This window comes from Onychostoma macrolepis, chromosome 06 (genome assembly GCF_012432095.1).
Source record: "Onychostoma macrolepis isolate SWU-2019 chromosome 06, ASM1243209v1, whole genome shotgun sequence".
In the NCBI taxonomy this organism is placed as follows: domain Eukaryota; kingdom Metazoa; phylum Chordata; class Actinopteri; order Cypriniformes; family Cyprinidae; genus Onychostoma; species Onychostoma macrolepis.
Window position 1 is genome coordinate 10,430,681 of NC_081160.1, and position 22,139 is coordinate 10,452,819.

At 36.6% G+C, this 22,139-nt stretch overlaps 4 protein-coding genes across 6 annotated transcripts in view; 2 read left to right on the top strand and 2 right to left on the bottom strand.

Annotated features, from left to right (window-relative positions):
- The first annotated feature begins 3,763 nt into the window (after positions 1 to 3,763).
- Positions 3,764 to 9,221, top strand: zgc:161969 (uncharacterized protein LOC569044 homolog). 2 transcript variants are annotated; one of them, XM_058779268.1, is made up of 4 exons: positions 3,764 to 3,882; positions 3,963 to 4,159; positions 6,426 to 6,686; positions 7,341 to 9,221. In XM_058779268.1, the coding sequence occupies exons 2-4, from the start codon at positions 3,992 to 3,994 to the stop codon at positions 9,099 to 9,101; spliced, it is 2,190 nt and encodes a 729-aa protein (XP_058635251.1). In that variant the 5' UTR covers positions 3,764 to 3,882; positions 3,963 to 3,991; the 3' UTR covers positions 9,102 to 9,221. The 2 variants fall into 2 exon arrangements, with proteins under 2 accessions (XP_058635251.1, XP_058635252.1); XM_058779269.1 differs by lacking the exon at positions 6,426 to 6,686 and having other exon boundaries at positions 3,781 to 4,159.
- Positions 9,222 to 12,395: 3,174 nt separating this feature from the next.
- On the bottom strand, positions 12,396 to 15,879 carry psmb3 (proteasome 20S subunit beta 3). The gene is made up of 6 exons (XM_058779272.1): positions 15,727 to 15,879; positions 14,884 to 15,068; positions 14,672 to 14,779; positions 12,891 to 13,068; positions 12,690 to 12,784; positions 12,396 to 12,570 (listed from the first exon to the last, which is right to left on the bottom strand). Exons 1-6 carry the CDS (start codon positions 15,727 to 15,729, stop codon positions 12,522 to 12,524), a joined length of 618 nt encoding a protein of 205 aa, XP_058635255.1. The 5' UTR covers positions 15,730 to 15,879; the 3' UTR covers positions 12,396 to 12,521.
- Positions 15,880 to 16,004: 125 nt separating this feature from the next.
- si:ch73-193c12.2 (uncharacterized) lies at positions 16,005 to 18,108 on the top strand. Of its 2 annotated transcripts, none has more exons than XM_058779270.1 (4): positions 16,005 to 16,172; positions 16,402 to 16,495; positions 16,590 to 16,677; positions 17,497 to 18,108. In XM_058779270.1, the coding sequence occupies exons 1-4, from the start codon at positions 16,145 to 16,147 to the stop codon at positions 18,049 to 18,051; spliced, it is 765 nt and encodes a 254-aa protein (XP_058635253.1). In that variant the 5' UTR covers positions 16,005 to 16,144; the 3' UTR covers positions 18,052 to 18,108. The 2 variants fall into 2 exon arrangements, with proteins under 2 accessions (XP_058635253.1, XP_058635254.1); XM_058779271.1 differs by having other exon boundaries at positions 16,023 to 16,176.
- A 134-nt stretch (positions 18,109 to 18,242) lies between these two features.
- The window catches only part of LOC131542723 (protein unc-80 homolog), a 43,851-nt gene continuing 39,954 nt past the window's right edge, over positions 18,243 to 22,139 (bottom strand). Inside the window, 5 exon segments of the mRNA XM_058779657.1 lie at positions 18,243 to 19,517; positions 19,751 to 19,953; positions 20,920 to 21,037; positions 21,119 to 21,200; positions 21,935 to 21,991. Of these exon segments, the coding sequence (XP_058635640.1) occupies positions 19,182 to 19,517; positions 19,751 to 19,953; positions 20,920 to 21,037; positions 21,119 to 21,200; positions 21,935 to 21,991 (796 nt within the window). The 3' untranslated portion in view covers positions 18,243 to 19,181.

The following is a 22,139-nucleotide window of genomic DNA, read 5'->3' on the forward strand; positions in this document are numbered from 1 at the left end:
CATCCTTCACTATATTTGCTGCTGACTTCAGAACAGATAGAGGGACACCCCTATCTGTTGTGCGTTTCCTCTCTCGTGGCTCGTGGCATACTGTAAACAAAGAAAAATTACAGACTACACTGTGGCCTAGTTTGAGAGTATGTACTTAAAAAAAGGAGGGATACCTGGGTATTGAACGGGTTATTTATTAATCCATGAAATTATAATTGTATTATGTTAATATGACAAGCTTTTACATCAATGTTGTGATAAGGGACAGTTGCATGATGAAACTTACTATACTAGCTAGATACAATAGCTTTAACACTTGATAGCTATGCCTATTAGAAGCTAAAAAAAACACTGATTTAAATTATATGAATGAATAATGCTTCACAAAAACAGTTTAGACAGTATGAGAAATATTCTGAACATTAAAAAAAATACTTTTTTACCTCAAAATTAGCTTTTCCCTGAAGGAATGGTCACAAATGGCTGATTTCTTTCAGATCGGGGGAGGTGCTAACTAAGCATGTGCCGTATGAGTATCATCACTCTAGCTCATTCCTGATCGGAGGAATAAGTCATGTTGCAACCGTCCCCGCTCTCCCCTACTTGTTGTCATATACTGAATTTCTTCAGAAATTTCAATTACCAATTAAACCAAGAGAATTTGCTATTGTTTTTGACGCAGTTCCAAAGAGTGTGGTGTTACTTTTAAAAAACTGTAACTCAGAAGAAATCAGCATGTTAATCATTGTGGAAACATTTTCATTGAAGATTATAAGGAATGCTCTTTGTTCTGTGTCCTTACCGGCAGCAAGATTTTTTTGGTCTTCTTTAAATGGTAATATCTCTTGTGTTAAAGCATGAAAACTGCCAAATAAGTTTTGTATCAATAATAAAATTAAGGAAGTGTCTTACAAAATACTTCATAGAATTTATCCTGCTAAGCATGTTTTGGAAAGATTTAAGCTTAAATTTAAATTAAATTTTAAGAAATTTGTATATTTGATGTTCTTTTTTATACAGAAAAAGAAAATTGAAATGTAAAGAACAACATATTATACATTTGTTTATTTTGTTAGGAAAATTCCATATACATAAGAAGAAGTGGGCTCAATGTAAACCAAATTTTGCACATTTTATAAATGACTTTAAATTATATGTAAATCTCTTGGAACAAACAAAAAAGCACTGAAAACATGTAATGCTCTGAAAGCATTGGAATTTTCTCTTTTTTAAAATTTTTTTTTCTCTCTCTGGCAGCTAATGTTAATTTGATTATGTGGATATGTAATACCTCTTGTTCTTGTGGCATTGAATCAATAAAGCGCATAGAAAAAATAAAAAAATGTTTGAAAGAAACACCTCAAGGAGTGTTTTACTGTTTGTCATTGTGATTCATGAAATATTTTATGGCATTATTGTCAAATCATTGTTTCTAGATGATAGGGCTAGGCAAGAACATTGAACAAAAAGTACTAAAAATATCAACAGAATTAAAAGAGTGTGAGAAATAGACCTTAGTCAATGGAAATGAGGCTGAGAGAGTGTGTTAAACCTTGGTTAATTCTCAATAAGAATGTTTGTAGATGTATCAAAAATTGGTTTGTAACAAGTGAAGATGGTAATGCTGTTTTTGGAGTTGTTTAATCATCCTCCTACATTTTCTTCTTACTGTATGTTGAATATTGTTGATACAGAATTCACTTACAGTGTCATAAATATTAAGTCACTGACTCACCAAAGTTTTAATGGCCCAGCATGCACACACACAAGCAGACAAAGTAGCCTACACATGCCTATATACCTGATTTGAATAAAGGCTATATTTTACTATATTATATATAGATTTCTGGCCAAAAACAGTGATGGTTTATTTGCTTCAGTCTAGGCTGTGCATTGACCTGCTTGTGGACCAGATCTGGCAAACAGAAGTACATTCTGTCATCATTTAGGTTGTTATTCTGAACACAAAAGAAGACATCTTGAGGATAACCAAACTGTTTAAGGTAATGGTTGACTTCCATTGTTTTTGTTGTTTTATTTGGTAACTGTTTGGTTGCAAACATTATTCAGAATCAGAATATCTTTTGTGTGTGTGTGTGTGTGGGGGTTGGGGTTGGGGTTAACAGAAGAAAGAAACTCACTGGAACAACTTGAGAGTGAATAAATTGTGTAGCCTATGAATTTTAATTTTCTGATGAAAAATCCCTTTAAACCTGATATCAGAAAAGTACCATTACATTCTAAAGAAATGACAGTAATTTAGCCTATGCCTCAAGAGGAGTAACAGTCAGCTTAATAATGGTTACTTTTCTGAAATTAGACATCCTCGATGACAAACTTTTAACCTCGGGCGCAACTTCGAAATGAGACACAACATAAGTGAAGTGTGAGGGATCCTTGTACATGGAGAAGGAGATGAACACACGAGTCTGAGTAGGTGTGTCTTTGCTCCATGCTGGCAGAAGCAGTGTTGCCAGATTGGATGGACGATTTCCAGCCCAAAAACTCACAAAAACCCGCCCAAAACTTTAACTGTCAATATAATGTGATAGGATGTAAATCAAGGTTGACAAGGTTGTTAACTCCTTATAACGAAATAATGACGACAAAATAATATAAATATAATGCTAGATAAATTTCCCATGGATCAAATCGGGGCAAATAGGCTACATTAAAGAGAACTACCAAATATGATTAAAATATGCAAGCAGACACTGTCAAAACGGCAATCAAGAAATTAACCGATACCGTCGAAAAACACATGCCTGTCATTTTCAATGTCAACAGTCGGAATTTAAATGCAAAAAAGTGCCCAATATAAGTGATCAGAATAAGCAACATAAGCTTAAAACAACATCTGGACCGTTTAAAAGACAAAAGAGAGGATCGTATCTAAATAGATTTTGATTAAATAATTTAACTGTGCTCTGATTTCGGAGTTGCAGTGATATAGCCTTCATGTCATCTCCCTCAACAGGTGTAATTCACGTTTTGAGAGTTAAAACACTCTCCACTCTTTACCATTGAACTTAGGCATTATGATCACTTATACAGTTATAACATTCAAAATCAGATCCGTTATCGCGCTAAAAAACCGACGCTCATGAATCATCACTTCTGTCTGCTGATCCCTGGTGATTGGCTAAAAGTGCGACCGCGACGCCAACATCAGCACCAGACGTCTTTGCAGCGTGCGTGCGTGCGCGCGTTTTTGTGACAAATCAGGACATAGATTTGTATAATGACAAGGGTATGACATAGGTATTACAAGGAGAAGGTGACTTTTCAGAACATTACCCCATGTCCCCACTTTTCAAAACGCTTATAAATCACACAGAATGGAGTGTATTGAAAATCTGAAATAGCACAATGTTTCCTGTAAGGGGTAGGGTTAGGTGTAGGGCAATAGCACATACAGTTTGTACAGTATAAAAACTATTATACTGTGGGACTATGGTATGTCCCCACTTTTCACAAAAACGAACGTGTGTGTGTGTGTGTGTGTGTTTAGTAACGTTGAGATGACAGATTGGATGCATGCAGTAGGCTATATATGCACACTTGGGCTTGTTTGTTAACCAACTAGCTAAATTGTTATACAATTTATATGTTTTGAAAACCGCCAAACTGACCAAAAACCATCTCAAATTTTGTCCACCCCCAAGCCAATATTGACCAGCACAATCAAATTCAAAACCGCCCAATCTGGCAACACTGAGCAGAAGGTGGCGGTAATGAGCTATTTTAGTTTGCCCCACGCCGGAAACAGCAAAAACAAGAGAGAAGAAATTGTTCCATAGGAAATGCGCCTCTGTTGTTCGATAGTAACGGATACGTTATTTGGATTACGTAATTAGATTACAAAAATAAAGAGTCTGCAAATAGAATATGGTACATTTTATTTTTTTATTTCACGATTACACATGAATTAGAAAGTGTAATTTACTGTTTTTGTTCGTACGTTTTATAAGAGCTGTCCACGCCGGAGCCTCGTGTGAAGATGGAGCGGTCTCGTTCAGCCTTTGACCACTGGATGCACAAACACCACTTCACATTCAGGGACACAAGAGGGAGAAACATTACTGTTCAGTGCAACCTCTGCCTCCCAAAGATCAACATCTTATCCACTGCAAGGGACTCGACGTCTAATCTAAAGAAGCATTTGGAGGTAAGTTACATTTGCACGTTTTCTCAATTTAACACCCATCGATTGCTTTTTTATTGTGTATTTGAATTTGTGGGGCAACTATGCAAAATTAAACTATTTTTGGTAGATTCCAGGTGGGGTACAGATAAAAGCTTTTGTTACACTCCTAAATGTGAATCCAAGAAAACAATATATGAACACATTTAGTGGCTTATGAACACATTTAGGCACTGATTTTCACTTTATTTGTTTGTCAGGCGAAGTTTTAAGCGAAACGTGGGACAGACGATCAACAAAGTGGGAGTGGTTTTGAGTTTATAGTAAACATTTTTTTTACGAACAGTAATAAGTTAGACGTTGGAGTGTTAAATTGGGTCTAGTATTAACGTTTAATATAATATCCAATCATAGAATGAAAAAGCTTCATCTGTAATCGATCGGTGTAGGTGAGCAGGACCGTTCCTATTGTTTTTTTTTTTTTTATAACGCTTGTTCCGAAAACTCTTTAATTAAACTGTCGCCATTATATTGATTTAAATAAAAAAACATTAATTTGTTAGGGGAAAATGTTATTAATGTAATACGTGGTCACTTGGGAATGATTGGTAATACCGCATGCATGGTTTGTTTATTGTGCTTTGCAGAAGGAAAGAATGGCGCTTGTGTCACTATTATAAGTGATTCGACAACAAAATATTACTGTATATTTGTAAATAAAAAGTCTAAGACTATCGAAACATGCATATCCTCTGTTGATTTACATTAAAAAAAGAAGCAAATGCTCGCCTGAGAAAATGGCGGACGGCGGCAGTTGCCATGGTGGACTGGTCCATTAGCCTACGTTAAGGCGGGCTTAGCAAAGTGTTTAACTTTGTTATATGAAAAATGTTGTCTTCGAAATCACCCCCATTCTCTATATAGTGAATATCATGTAGTCTACTACACGAGAAAGGAGTGTATGGAAATTGTAGAGCGAATTCATACAATGATGTAAATAAAGTGCGCTGGAGAGGGCTCGAAAATACTTAAGTGAAAGTATGGATAGTAAGTGAAAATTTGACTCAAAAGCCAAAAACATGCTTTAGTGAAAGTTAAAAAAAAAAGTACAACTTTAAATTGGCATTAAGTATTTTAAAAAAGAAGTAACCTAGTAAGCATAAAACTGAGAGAGGATTTTCATGTTTAAGCATTTTGAATTATTTTCTTAATGCAAAGTGAATTCATTTTATAAAATGTTATGTCAGACAGACATAGGTTTTGTTGTTTTATTCACAGAAAAAAGAAGTACAGTGGGACACAAACACATTCTAAAACAGTGAGATGCGATGAGGCCCTAAATCTACCTCTGAAAGATTGACAAACTACATTGCTCAAAATTAATGGCTATGAACTGTATGCTTATTATATTTAAAGCCACTTTTTGTGATGCCAGTTTAGTGGTTATGTCTGCAACAGTTGTTATTTGGACTACTGGTTGTTGTTTTTTCGGTGGTGTTGTTGTTTCTGAGAATACTGCTAAGTAATTAGCTATATTAATCAGAATAAAATGTAATTTGATTAAAAATTAATTGATTGAAAGCTGTAATTGTGTAAAAATAATAAACTTGTGACTGTAACTGTTATACTCCCCTTAACAGTCTTTTTGCACGTCCACAAGGAGTGCATTGGCTTTAATGCTCAAATAAAAATTCCATAATCATGCATTATGGGTAATCTCTAGTTTTTGAGGATTGTAGGATATAGAGGTGGGTAGTTTGACCAAAAATCTGTATCACACTTTTTTTTTTTTTTTAAGGATTTTGGCCATTTCACGGTTTATCAATTTTTTCCCCAGACTGGGCCTTAATATAAATCAAAATGACAATTATGTTACAAATTATTTAAGTTTCATAAATTGTTGTGTGCTGGGTTATTTGCTTGGTTAATTAGAATTAGTTGTGTGTTATTAATAGTTCTAAAAGCTCTCTAAACATTAGTCAAAAGTGTATGTCGGGGGTTGGGACAATTTCAGAGACAGCTGAACTTCTATACGACTTGGTTTAGGACATGTTTGTTCATAATAGTATGACGAATAATTATAATTCATCAAAGCACTTTATCTGTTCCAACTAGCAATGTAATGGTATGATGATTTTACGGTACACGGCTTTAAATAATAGTATAAGTTAGGATTTGTATTTTTAATAAAACCAAAGTAAAGAAATTATTTTTCCATTTTTAATCTACGTTTAATTAAGAGATAGTCATAAAAATGTCTAAATTGCGCCTTTCTCCTCTTTCATTTAAGTGTCACTCACCTTGCCAGATGCGCAAACGCCAGAACACCGAAATGTCGGAGCCTGAGCCTCTTTTTCTCCCACCAAAGCGGCTGAAATCCGCTGTATGGGAGTATTTTGGGTATTTAAAAGACCCAGGAGGCACCATCAATGTTGATGGTTATCCAGTTTGTAGATTGTGTCGGAAAAAAGTGTCGGCTCGGACAGGCAACACTTCAAACATGGCGCACCATCTCCGTGACCACCACCCCAAGGAATTTGCAAAGATGAATGTAAGTGAAAATACTGTGAATTGCTAATAGATAAAAGGTAATAAACTATGGATCGCCTTTCATAAATTTTTTTTTTTTTTGTGCTTTCTGACGTTTACATATGCAGGCCGAATGTTTAATGCGGAAAAACAACCCAAAAATTACTGAGAAAAAAACAGCAATAAATAAGCACCAGATGTAATAAATGATTATACCGTTTTCATTGTACCGTGATGATTTCATACCGTTACACTCCTAGTTCAATTCGCCTCAAAGCCACTGTCCCACTGTATCTAACACGTTAAAGGGATAGTTCACACAAAAATAAAAATGTTCATTTATTGATCGTCAGGTTGTTCAGAACCTGTAAGTTATTGTCTTTTGTGAAACACACAAAAAGGCATTTTGACCATGCAATGAATGTCAATGGTGTCCAAAACAACATTGGACCCCATTGACTTTCATTGTTTGTACAAAAGCAGTTTCAAGAGTGACTCATATGCTTTAGAAGTCATTCATTCATTATTGATTTCAAACCTGGAAAATGTTCTTAATGAATGAATTTAGGGCAACATACTTATTTAATGTCTTAAAGTGTTTAATGTGCCTTGGTTTCACCACGTTTAAGCACAGAAAATAAACGTCTTGTTTTGACTCATTTTCTTTGTCCTCCAGAGAAAGCATTCTGTGGTGTGTAGGAGAAGAATAAGGGATGCACCAAGTGTTGATGCACCAAGCAGTGATGGACCAAGCAATTACGGACCAAGCAGTTATGGACCAAGCGTTCTGGAAAATCAAACGACAGAATCATCGTCTGAAGCGAAAGAAGCTAAGATTGATCCCACCACCATTTATCATCAAACATCACAATCAAGGCTAAATAGCCTGGTTTTTAATTTTATTGTGGAGGATGTGCAACCCATTTCAATTCTAGAGCAACCTGGCTTCAGGAAGTTGATTGAAGCTTTAAGCAGGGGCAAAAAAGTCATGTGTCGAAATGCTTTTATCACCAGGCTTGAAGTAGCATTCAGTAAAATGAAAGGGGAGCTAAAAGCGAAACTTGACAAAGTGCAGACATTATGTACAACTGCTGATGTATGGTCAGTGCAGGACAGAAGTTATTTTGGAATGACTTGTCACTGGCTTGAGGACAATCTCGAAAGGAAGTCTGCTGCTCTTGCCTGCACAAGAATCCCCATCAGCTACACTTGTGAAACCATCATCGCTAAAATTCAAGAAATTCATTCTTCCTATAACATCGAGAGCAAAGTTCAGGCCACTGTCACTGACAACGGTAACAATTTTGTGAAAGCCTTCAAAGAATTCTCCTCCGAGGATGACCAAGAAGTGGAGCAAAGTCGTTTTGAGGACTTGGCCAGTATTCTTTGTGATGGAGAAATGGGTGGAGACTTCTTTCTGAGTTACTTCTTACCACCCCACCAACGGTGTGCTTCTCAAACACTGAACTTGATTGCCTCAAAGGATCTAGCGGATGCCGTCTCAAAGGGACAGGCAGGTAAACTACACAGCAGTGCAACTGAAAAATGTGCAGCGATATGGCACAAGGCCCAATCATCCACTGAAGCTGCTGATGCAATTGAATCCATTTCAAAAATGAATTTCACTGTTCCTTGTTTGAATCAGTGGAGCTCAGAATACTACGCCATTAACAAGCTGATGTCACTTACTGATTCACAGCTCAACGAACTGTCCGAAGTCTTGGGTGTTCCACATTTTACACCTGATGAAACTGCGTATCTCACAGAATATACCGACGTCTTCAAACCAGTGGCTTTTGCGCTTGACCTTCTGCACGGAGAAGAAAAGTGCTTCCTTGGCATTGTGATACCAACGTTGTTGACCCTTAAAAGGAAGCTCGAGGAGAAGGCAGCAAACACCCGCCTTTTCTCCAAGGTCATTGACAGCACAGTCAAGGCAATCGACTCTCGCTTCAAGCAGGTATTTGAAAGTTCTGATGCCAGACTGGCCACAGCCACCATGCCACAGTTTAGACTCTGGTGGTTACCAGAAGATGAGAGGGAGAGTCTTCGAGCACAGTTGATCACTGAAGTTTTACAGGTCGACCAAGGGACTGAAGAAACCGAGACCAATGGAGGCTCTGTTCATGAGGATGAATTCTTCTCGTATGGACCTGGAAGTTCTGGCAACAAAGGTGGAAAGAGGGAAGCAGCGGAAGAGGTGTGGCTGTATCTCCAGGGCACAAACAAAGATCTGAAATGCCTAAATGAATTTCCAGGCGTTAAAAGAGTGTTCATCAAGTTCAATACAACTCTACCTTCAAGTGCCCCAGTGCAACAGCTCTTCAGCAATGGGTGCAATATTGTGACCCCAAAAGGACATCACCTCTCAGATGAACATTTTGAGCGTGTACTCCTTTTACGTTACAACAGCAAAATCACCACTGCTTTGGAATAATTCATGGGGTAACACTGCTGATGTTTATTGTAAATAGTTTATTTTTATTTTATTTGTTTGTATAGTTAATAGAATATATTGTACGTCCTCTCCCTTTTAAATGTTTTTTTTTTTTTTTTTTCCAAAATATTACAGTGTTATTCCATACAAAAGCATGTGCCACAAAAAAGCTTTGGTAAACATTTATTTCTTAGTAAACATACAAACAAAGAAATTTTGTTACTTTTTAGACTAGTGTTTCTAGAAATGTTCATACAACATGCTAATCATGGATGCATCTAAATGTATAAAGATTAGTTCTTACTCTAAATTATGATTTGATGTTGAAAGCTGTTGTTCAGTGCTTAATGCATAACTGTAAACTCGTTAAAGCACCAGGTTGCTTAATTAGCAGCCGTAAACAAAATATCACTTGGTGGAAGAATTGTCCATTCTGATTCTTGTTACTAATAAATGTATATTTTGAACATTTGGTCTTTTATTTTATGGTTTCTGCAATCTTTTAAGACTGACAAGACACACATTAGTAATTTTGCAATAACTATGTGTTTAAGGCAGCTAACTTGTCTATTCATTTTTAGTAAAACCCCACTAATGTACAGTCCTGTTTTAAGTGGTATTATTAGACCACTTAATTGTTTGTCACAAGCCTTTATTTCAAAGAAATTGTTTACCCTTGGGACCATACACAATGTGAGTGGACTTTATTATAATCCGAGCTGTCACACAGGGGTGTCAGACTTGGCTTTTAGAAGACTACAGTCATACAGACCGATCCTGATCTAACACAGTCGCCTAGAGCTTGGTTAAGTGGTTCAGGGTTGTCCCTCTAGGAATGGTGTTTCATACCCCTGATTTTGTCCACCTTTTTGCTAGCGAGCCTACTGCGTTTTAAATTCCGGGAGGCACTTTCGTTTTGGGTAAGTTCCACTCAAAAAGACTGCAACAAATCATTTTAAATGATTGATAAGATTGCCATACAAACAATCCTTATCCGTCATTTTGACTGAACGGGCTGTAAATTTTCATTCATTTTCTATTTTCAGGAGAATAACGTTACGTGATATAACAATATCTATAGAATAGCTCTTTTCAGCCCGCTGCATTATTTTCCTCCTGCATATTTTCATGTTTCCTTTGTATTCTGTTGTAAGTAAATAAAAGAAGACAACATATACTGTGCATTTGTGGTCTGATCTCCCGATTTAATGATTTAACGTCCATAAGATTGCTTGATAGGAGTTACTTGGTATATTGAAAGTAAGTAATGGGGGTAAGTAATTAGAGACAAAATTTTCATTTTGGGGTGGAGTAATCCTTTAATAGAGTTATATGTATGAATGTATAATCTACAGATAGGTGTGCGTTTTACAATTTTAATGCAAGACTCAAGACATGGAGGTAAAGAACCCCTTGTGGTGGTAATCACACTGTTATAACATTGACAAATGCTCCTATTGATATTAGAAGTGCAAAATTTAACTGGAAGTCTTAACATCAGTTAGGCTATTTTTCATTATTCTGCTCAAAACATTAATAACTACCAGCTGATTTTCAAGTTGATTTTGCATTCTTGTCAGAAAAAAAAAAGAAAAAAGATTTAATTGCTATCACTAACTTTTTTTTTAGTGAAAAAAAAGCCAGACCACTTCTGAGAAAACTTTCTTTGGATGGCTGAAATTAAGATCAAACTGTACCAGAATGACAGGAAGAAAAAAGTATGGAGAAGGCTTGGAACAGCTCATGATCCAAAGCATACATCATCTGTGAAACATGGAGGAGCAATGTAATGGCATGAACATGCATAGCTTCCAGTGGCACTGGGTTACTGGTGTTTAGTGATGAAGTGACAGAAGCAGCCGGATGAATTCTGAAACATACTCTTTGCCCAGATTCTGTCAAATGGAGCAAAGCTGAATAGGTGGCGCTTCATAGTACAAATGGACGATGACCCAAAACATACAGCAAAAGCAACCCAGGAGTTTTTGAAGGTAAAAAAAGTCAAACTCCTGATCTCAACCCGATTGAGCATGCATTTCATTTGCTGAAGACAAAACTAAAGGCAGAAAGACCCACAAACAATAACTGAAGTCAGCTGCTGTAAAGGCCTGGCAAAGCATCACAAAGGAGGAAACCCAGTCTCTGGTGATGTCCAGTCCAGACTTAAGGCAGTCATTGCCTGCAAAGCATTCTTAACAAAATATTAAAAATGACCTATTTTATATATGATTATATTTATTTGTCCAATTACATTTGAGCCCCTGAAAATGGAGGAACTGTGTATAAAAATGGTTGTAATTCCCAAGCATTTTGTGTTATATTTTTGTTCAACCCCTTGAATTAAAGCTTAAAGGCTGCTCTTCAATTTCATCTTGATTGTTCCGTTTTAATTCTATTCTGGTGGCATACAGAGCCAAAATTATGAAAATTGTGTCTGTCCAAATATAAATGGACCTGACTGTATATGTTCTATATATCAAACCAGGAATTCTATATGTTGTTGAATTATACACGAGTCTTGAAAAGGAAGGAAGGAAGGTTAGAAAGAAAGAAAGTCCTCTCACATTCAACTGTTGCATTTCCAGTACATTTCTCAATGTGTAAATATCCGGAGATCAGGAACTCTTCTGGTGTTCAGTAGAAAGCGCTCTTTAATGTTCTAAGTTATTGTATTTGTCCCCATCCTGATTTCTTGTGTTATGTAATTCATACTAGTTTTAGATCTTCAAACTAAAAACATGGCAACTCAAGAAAAATTTATCTAACACCTAGTACCCATGTGAAAAACTAAATTTTCCCCTAATGTGCTTGTCACCTTTATCAGTAAGAACTGCAACCAAATGCTTCCAATAACTGGAGATCAGTCTTTCACATTACTGTGGAATGATGTCCACTCATCTTTGCAGAAATGCTTTAGTTCAGCCACATTGGAGGGGTTTTGAGCAAGAACCATCCGTTCATGCATCCCCACTCCAGCACACTGGTTGCTGGTAGCCATTGACTTCCATAGTATCAGTGGCTATGTTTGTTTACCAACAACTTGAGGGTGAGTAAAGGATGACAATTTTCATTTTTGGGTGAACTAGTCCAAGTCCAGTTATGAATTTTCTTTTAAACATTACGTTTTTTGTTTGTTTGTTTTTTATTAAACATGCACAAATCAATTGTTCATAATAAGATAATAATAAGCATTTAGAAAATAGATTTGTTTCATGCTGACTTTAAAATGTCAAGAAATTAGATCACAAAAAGTTTCTTTTAAAAACATCTCTGACCACATAACTAGCAAATGAGTAAATATTAGAAATGTTTATTGAACAATTTAATCTTGATGATGACAAATGGAACAAGGCAAATTCTATTTGAGTACAAAAAAAAAATGGGGTTGTAGGAGAGGAAACAAAGCAGTAGTATTTTTCTCTAGTCCATCCTGGCCTTCAGGGTACGTGTGGTTATCTTATCCTTCTCACTGTAAAAAATATATATATTCTTAATTCTTAATGTTTTGTGCAGATTAAAATCAGTTAATTAAAAATGAATGATTGTCATGCTATCACTAAGGTTGATGACATTTGATGATGTACTTACACGACATGAACAACGACTCCCATTCCAGACACTGCATCTCTGTCAACAGCATTCAGCATGGCCTGCGAGATGGTCTCAAACAAATCCTCTGGTTTCTAGAGAACACAATTAACAGCAAAAGTCTATGAGATTACCAGACCCAGATCATAAATCAGCCTTCATGCCCAGTACAGTTACGTGGTCTTGTGTCCCTCCACCTACCATGTCAGGTTCCCATAGTGACTCGCACATGCCGTACATCTGCTCTGAGCAAGTTCCACTAACAACAAAGTCTTCTGTCACCATTGGGCATCCAATAAGGTCAAGGGAACAGATGAAGGGTTCAAAGGTCTTTGGGTCCAGACCAGCAATCACAGGCTCGATGTAGTATGGCCCAAACCTGAGACAGGGACATGACAAATTGCAATTCTGTACACAGTGCACATGGGAATATTCTGTTTAGCAATGCTGCAGAGAAAGACAACAGTGCTAAACATTACATATCAGGGCAGTGTCTAACAACCCTGTTCCTGGAAACACATTTTCCAAACTCTTCCTAACCTAACATACCTGATTCAACCCATCAGCTCCTTAGTAGAGACATCAAGGTCTAAAATAAATGGGTTATATAAGGGCCATTCAATGTGCGTACAGCTGGTGTGCCTCAGAAACAGGGTTGAAAAACTCTTCTAGTGATGGGTTGGATGACTGACAACATCTGATTAGCTGACTTTGACAATGTTCTATGTTTTTGAGCAGGTCTACAAGTACTGTGAACATTACTTGCCAGTACGATATCTGCATTTAAACCGGTTATACCGGTATTATGCCGTGGTCACACATAGACTTTAAGCACACAAAACTTCTACAGACACTGCAATGTTCGTAATGTGACGTCACACTCTTTAAAAAACAAAAAACAAAACATAATTTAACATTTACTTCGTCCAAAATGTAAAAATATGTATTCATTCTACACTACTGTACTGCAACCCTGTACTGCAACCCTTTTTTTTATTCTTTTCACAATGTTACTTCTCAATCTTCTACTGGTCACACCTTTTTACATGTTTTTGAAATTTAAACTCTGGAAGTGAAACTGCAAGCACATTGATTAGTAATTATAACAACCCACTGATTAGTTGATTTTGAAAATATGTAGATTTGCAGGACCCTAGAAAACGGAGTTTAGTAGGCCTAAATACTACAAAAAGTGAATTTGGATCAGTTGGGTTCCAGAAGTAAAAATCCTATTCATTTTCTTGACATGGAAATTGATTTTGATAATTTGTTAACTTAAAAAAAAAGATCTACTGTGAGCTATGAGGTTGTTATTTGATAATATATACTGTTATTGAAGCCATCAGCCCACATTATTTGAACTTCTTTTTTAAATAATCATGTTCAAAAGCAGAATTCCTGGTGTAAAAACTACATTACCCATGATTCTGCTGAGAAATTTCCACCAATCAAGCAAATCACACCAAAAGAACACTTTAGAACCCACCTGGTCCCATGAAGCACTGTGGATGATAGGGTCAATAGTTTTATATTTCTCCATTGTTTTTAATTTGAGTGTGTAGTTTGCAGTGCTTCATGGGATTGTAGTTTCTCTTCTTTATTAATGTCATTAATCACAGTACCTTTGTCTGATTTCCAAATACGTTGTTTCAAAACAAAGTTTGTTGTGATTCACCTTATAGCTGGCTATTTAAGGCTTATAACTCTTAAACACTGTATCCAAATATGCCTACTTTCATACTATATAGCAGGTGAAGAAAAGTATGTGAAAAAATATATATATGTCCGAGTTCATACTATTCCAAAAACAATATGCTAAAAGTACCCCAAGTAAGATGACCTACTACTTCTGCCAAGACAAAAAAATTAATTACCACTGATTGAATGCATTCGTTGTTCCACTAATTCACTTCCATTTTCAGCAATTGGTTTTCTCTTTGCCGATTAACAGTAACTAGCATGTACAGGCTTGCATTTTTTACCTCCTCTCATACAGAAGGTTGGACACCATGCTCATGAAGGTCTTCGGCTTGATCTGACGACCTTCCTTCAGCTCATACAAGTTCAAGCGGAACTTCAGCCTTTGAGATCTAACACGAGAGAGAAAGGTAAAAAGCACAAGGTATTTAAAAAGAAAAAATGACAAGTGTTATGTTTAATATCAAATATAATGCATCTGACACTGTATTCTTACACTGTCTGTACATCTGTGGCAAGGCCAGCCAGCCCGATGAAGAGTCGGTCTCCCATAGGGAAGATTTTCTGGAAGTCGGTGGTAACCAGCTGTGCCTGGACGCCAAACCTCCGGTCTGATGCTATTGCCACACATTCCTTTCCACGCATCGCCATCACGGCACCTCCATTATATGACATAATAGACTATGGGAAGAAGATAAGACAACAAAACTTATTAAAGATGAAACAACTGCACTTTTCTATACAGTCTGTGTAGATATCAAATACATATTTTAAACAGTTATTACATAGGCTTAAAAAATTTAATTGTTTATCATTATATCACAAAGATCACTTAAGAAACATGCGATAGAGCAAGGCAATAAAATACAATTTCAAACAAGATACACTAAATAGGGCTAGTTTAATGAAAAGGTAGTCGTGATATTGTATTTTGTATGACTAGGCACTATTTCACATATGAAACACGGAGTTCATACTAAAGTCCCCATTTAATATCGATGCAATTATAAAAATTATGATATAAAATACATCTACATATGACTGATCACCATCCATATTTAGCCCAGGCATCCAAATGCAACACTGTTAGTTTCGTTTTAAATATGATCGACTCAAATAATCCATTTCAATAGTACACACTCCACATAACTAAAGCTTATTATGCATGTGGAACGCATTTAATTCATTCATATTAAAAAGCAATATAAGCTGCAGGTTAGGACAAATAACTTTATAAATACTTTCGGCTGGAAAGATGAGATGGCAAATGAGCTACATTGCTAATTATAGACGATTACATTCAACAAACACACTTAATTCTTCAAACGTGTTCACTTACCATGATGGAAAATGTAAAAAGCAGGCACCAATAAGAGAATTATTTATAAGATTTGATTATGTTGTGCTGAAAATAAAGCTGTAGACCGGGTTACACACGGTGACTACACACTTTCTTTCAAGCGCTGCTAGCTGTTCCTGCTGCTCACGTCATTTCCGACAGCCGCGGTTCCTACAGCGCCCCTGCAGGACAAAATCCTCGGCTAAATCATTACAACACCACCTACTGTAAAATTAAAAGCATACAGAATTAAATCATTTTCGAATCCTACCCATTTCAAACATTGCATGGGAGAATGTGTGATTCACTTTAAACGGATAACGTGTTGTAGTTTACGATAGAGGGCGGTAGTGCGCTGTAATTCATTCTCACCCAGCAGGAGAAGAAAACACAATGCTAAACAAAACAAAAAATTAAAATGGGCTCGGAGGATGGAGTCTTTAAATGCAAGTAACACGTTTTACAGAAAAAAAATAAAAAAATATCGGTTTATAAGCCTGATTATTTATTTTATTTTATTTTTTTTTACCTTCCTCACTTCCCAAAACGTAATTCTGCAACAGTAACGGCATGCTGATACAACAATATCGCGAATTTGTCAATGTATGTGATTCATTCCATTTTCAAGTGGTGGTCAAAGGCAAATATGTTTACCAGTCGTCTCTGTGCATTTAGGGACTGATGCCAACACGGCAGATCTGATTGTATGGAGAGTCAGTAACAAAAGTCTGTTTACAGGCAGGAGAAATGCAGCCATCAAAGCCTTTGAGTGAGTAAATCCAGTCTTGACTTTACTGAGTGCTGTTATTATGCCTTGTCATGCACACATGTTTATTTGAAGCTGTTGATCTGTCAATCTGCAGGCTGTATGTGAAAGAGAAACAGCTGGTGGGGAAAGTGACTCCTGCATGGGTTCGAAAGAAGTGGGAGAACCTAAAACAGAAGTATAAGGTGATGCCATGCATTTATTTTGCTTGTTTGCAAGTCACATGTCTGTGGAAATCCATCCCATACTGTATAAATACTAATGAATTATTTTGCTTAAAGATAACTTACGTCATAAATGATAGAACTTTTTGTCAGGATCTGTTAATTTATTCAAACATACATTTCTGTGTTATTGATTTGTGAATTTAAAAAAAGAAAAAATAAATAAAATTATGTTGTTTTAGAGGCAAGATTCTAACTGCGTCATTGCTATATTTTAAAAATGTTTGCCAAGTCTTGTGCTGCAACCTACATGCAGACATAAATTAATCAAATGAATAACTAAATGTAATTATAAAATATTTAAACTATTTGTAAAAACTTGATGCAAGGAAAATGTTGATACATGATTGATAAATTGAAAATGATATAAAAGTTGAATTATGCTGAGGTTATCAGAAGAATCAACACCAACATTAATCATGGAAAACAGTCAGGAAGATGCTTAAAATTAGTCTATTTTTTATTTAGAGTATTTATAATGTTTAATTACTTTTTCCATTTACCTATTTTTTTTTCCTGCTGAACATTGGCAGGTGCTGTGAATTTTTCTTTCTTCAAACAAATATTTAGCATCAGTATTATCTTGAAAAGTATCAAGTTTTTCAAAACCATATGAAACAAACATGAATATAAATTTACATTTTTTTAGAGTACATTTCTAAGATCTTGGTAGAAAATTCAGGTTAAATTAGGTTTTCAATTTTTTTTTTTTTTTTTTTTTTTAATTCACAACACTGTCATTGACAACATTATCATTTTGTCTTTGATAATTTACTGCAGGACCTCAAAAGCCTCAGTATGGTTGGAGGAGACACATCAATTGCAACCTGGAAGTGGTATGCAATCATGGATGGAGCACTGAGTAGTGAGACCCCTCTCAGCCATTTCATCACGCCTGTCCAAGTGTCCTCATCTGCTCAGGACGCTCCTCCCATCAAGCAGAGAAAGGAAGAGGACTGGTTGACAGCTCTGCGGGAGATGGAAAGGAGACAGGAGGAACGAGAGGGGCAAGCTTCAGAGAGAGAGGACGAGAGAGACAGACGAGCTGCAGCAAGAGAAGAAGAGCGAGACAGACGGGCTGCAGAGAGGGAGGTCGAAAGGGATCGAAGGGCTGCAGAGAGAGAAGAAGTGAGAGAGAGACAGGCACTGGAGAGGGAGGAGAGGAGGGAACGAGAAATGTTTGCGAGACAGGAACGATGGGAGAAGGAGATGCTGGCTAGAGAAGAAAGGCAGGAAAGGGACTACAGAGAAAGAGAGGAGAGAAGAGAAAGAGAAGCCGCTGCTAGAGAAGAAAGGCTTTTTAAGCTCCTCGAGACATTTATGGCCAATAAATAAAACTGTTACTGATGCATTCCAAGAATTGCTTATTTTCTACAAATAAACTCTTTTGCATTGCCATCATGTGTCTAGTTCTTTTGAATCATAAAATTAGTAGTTAGTATTAGATTAGTCTTTCACAAATGCAACAAATACAAATAATTAGGTAATTATGCTAATTATAATAAACTAAAAAGCCCAAACCAACATGACAGGATTAAATAATTTATTATTGAACAAATTCAACAGATAGCAACACGTTAGACAAAAATGAATATATCCACAAAGCAGCACACACAGAAAAACATACAATACCTGCTGAGCTTTTACATTCTGAATACAAGGGTATGAGACATTCAATTAATACTCTAGTGACTATTTTAACACCGAATGTTATGCAGAAGAATTTGTAAATATTCTATATTTTTGTAAAAAAAAAAAAAAGGATACAGCATTGTGTATTTTAGAGTCAGTTTAAGCATTAGTTGAATTACGCTGAGGTTAACAGAAGAACAAACACCAACATAATCAGGACAACAGCTGGGAAGATACTTAGAATATTTCTATTTAAATATATATTTATTTGTATTTAAATATTTATAATATTTAATTAAGTTTTTTTCTTATTTTGTTCCCGCTGAAATTTGGCAGGTGCTTTGAATTCGTCTTTGCAAACAAATATTTGGCAAAAAAAAATTGGCACCAATATTATACAAGCATCTTTATATTTCTGAAAATAAAGCATTTATAATATTTATTCTAAATATGTATTTTTATATAATCCTCTAAATAAATACTTTAATAGATGACAAATGTTTAGAATACATCTATATAATTACATACAGTAGTTATAATTTTCACAGAATGTTTATCTTATTTGATTTAAAATTACGTTATCTCACTAAAGACTGAATGGTATATTAACATGTTAATTAGCTTCATTGGTGTGTAGAATTATGCACAGTGCTTCATATAGGTGTCTATTAATTGCAAAGGATGTCCCATGATAGCTTAATATGCTTTAACTCCTTCAAGAGTTTACAAAAAATAAAAAATAAATTAAAAGTTAAAGTTATTCAAGAAATCTGATCACAGGATTTATTTTTCCACTTCCTTAAACTAGCACAGTATCTTGAAGCTGGACATTGTCACACGTGGGACTCGTCCAGATCCAGGTCAACAGGGGACAGGGGGAGCGGAGAGAGAGCGTGGGGTGTGAGCAGCGAGGTCAGGAGTGGGTTCTCTGTGCCACGGTCCTCTCCTACACTAGGGGAGGTGTCCGTGTTTTCCAGAAGCCCAGTGGTCTCTTCGTCCTCTGGACTTTCTCTGATCTGGGTTGGGGCCAGTCGGGATGGTGTACTCAGGATGGGGAGGGGAGGAGGAAGAGGGGAGCAGGCTCTAGAAGTGGAGCTTGAGGCAGCAGAGGGGGTTGGAGAAAGACTGCTTCTTACACTCCCCTGATCTTTCCTGTCTTTATACTCATACTGAGAGGAGTAAATGAAGCAAGTGTTATACAAGCTGTCAAATTCAGAGATATATCTTCAGAGAACATTTAGAAATAACATTTCTGTATCATTACTTAGTGGGAACGATATCAAAATGCTCTTACAACATATTTTCATTAGCTGCATATAAACTTGCATGTGTTTAAGCAACAACTCTGCAAGCTTTCATTCAAACAATGTGCTCTTATGACTGACAGTGGGTAAAATCAGACCTGTGGCCATGCTGGTTTGTGCTGGGCAGTTTTGATGCTAGGTGATGAGGACTCTGATGCAGCGGAAGGAGCATGGCTCAGCCTCCCGACCTCTGTGACCCCTGGTAAGCCGCTGCTGGGGCTGGGAGTGGCAGTGGGAGATCTGCCAGCTGGTTCCTGCTGGGTCTCAGTGAAAGTGACAGACCTCTTTTGGTCACCATGAGCTGAGGAAAAGATGAGAGATTCATTAGACTCTAGAAATTCATTAGTATACACTATTACTTCATGCAGTTTCCTGGGAATCAAATTCATAACATTGTTTTTGTTAGCACTATGCACTACAGTTTGAACTATAAGAACCTCTATCTGGTTCTCACAGTGGCCATCTGAGTGGATGTACTTAACCCTATAAAACCATATCAAACCGTATCAAATTTGGAACATGCTTTCTAAGGCCTCTACGTTATTCATTTGATCAATGCTTTTTCAAAAAAAAAAAAAAAAGGCCTACTCCTGGTGGCAGAAGGACCTTTAATATTATTTCCAAACTATCTGCCTTTTGTTGGGAAGTCTTTGTTGGTTTTGATAAAATATTGATGTCTCAATATTACTATTCAGTGGATTTAAGCAATGTCAAAATATTTCAAAGATTGCCTATAGAAAAGCCATGTTGAAAATGTATAAAAAATTATACATTATGTATTTTAGGTATGTCTTTGTATAAATTATGCCCATCAAAATAGCATCAAATAAGTATAATAATAATTCAACTAATTTAAAAAGTCAATTTTTTTTTACTAAGATATATATTATTTAGAGTGGATACTGATGTGTAATTTTTATATGCGGTTTGCTGTATAATTATTAAAATCTCTGATTTTTAATATGACAATGATTTTGCAATCATAAATATTTTACTTAATATTATTATTCATAATAATGTAATTTATATGTGTATATTACATTAATATATTCATTATTTATTATACTTGGCATTAAAACTGTTGACATCCACAAAGCAAAACTAAAACGTTTGTCTATAAACAAAAAGGAATTCATAGAAATGCTTTTAAGACTGCAATGAAAGTTTTTTGTTGTTGTTGTTGTGATCAATAACTTACCGATAATGATACACACACGCTACTCATATTCATTTTCTTTTTTAATGTAATTACACAAACAACACGCACCCCTGTCGAGTGGTTTACTCTTAGGCTGAATGCTCCTGCGGGTTGTTGAGAGTCTGGCTCCCTGACGTCCACGAGACTCGTCCTGCACCCTCTGTATAGACAACAGGGGCCGCCGTAGCTACAAGACACAGTGCCTCAATTTTATACCTTGACATAATATACTGAATGTAAAAAATAAGACTGTGTTCTGAGCGCTCACCTGTCTAAGTCCTCTCTTACGACCAAGAGGTGGCTGTATAAGAAGATTCTGCTGTCCTGGTTCACTCTGCACGCTGGCTACCCTGCAGAGTAAAACCAAAGGAGGACAGACACACAAACAGAGCTGATGAGCTCGAACTGCCCAAAGAGCTGAACACAATCCCTGTTAAATCCTCCTGATTAATTGGAGAGTTAAAAGGAAATGTGTCCCATCCACAAATCCCCATCAGTCCATAGCCCTCCACCAATCAAACACAGGGACGAATCAAGAAAGCATGAATCGCAGGACAGAACCTGCAATGTCATCCACAAAAAACAAAGGGGAATAGAGAAGCTGGTATAGCAGTGTGAGCAAGAGGATGTGAACATCCAATACGAACTAAGCCATTTTTGTACAAGAATTTGTCAGATTCATCTGATGTCAGATCAGAAAAAAAAAAAATTTCTTCATGTCTAATTGTCTACTTAACACCTGCTAGACCATACTCCCCAGCCCCACAGATTGGCCCCCCAGAGAGGAACTCCAATTTGAACAGCAAAAAGCCTGAAACATGAGTGGACACCATGACACCATGACACCATGAGGCTCACTGGAAATGACATGAGTACTACAAAGTGATAAAACGTAGACGGGCATCATTGTCCCTAGCCAAGAGAGAAAGAAAGACAGAAAGAAATAGTGACTTGGAGTGGATGAGAGAGTGAAAGAGAGAAATCCTAGTGAGGAATCAAGTTGGATGTGATGAACAGGGAAGGCAGGCCCAGCCCTGGCACACAGACGGTGAGACACTGCACACACAGGGCCGTGACACTGTACCTAGACAGGTTACCCTCCTCCAGAAGCCCCTGGGATTCATCTAGCACATTGGGTTCACTGTTGGGCAGGGAACAAGATTAGGGGAATAGTAAGAGAGACATGCAACCCCCCAGCTGTAGATCAGCCCTCTCTTAAAAGGAAAGATTTGGTAAGATTGGATAAATAAGGTTGTTATAGACAGTTTTCGGTCTGAATGAGCTTTAGT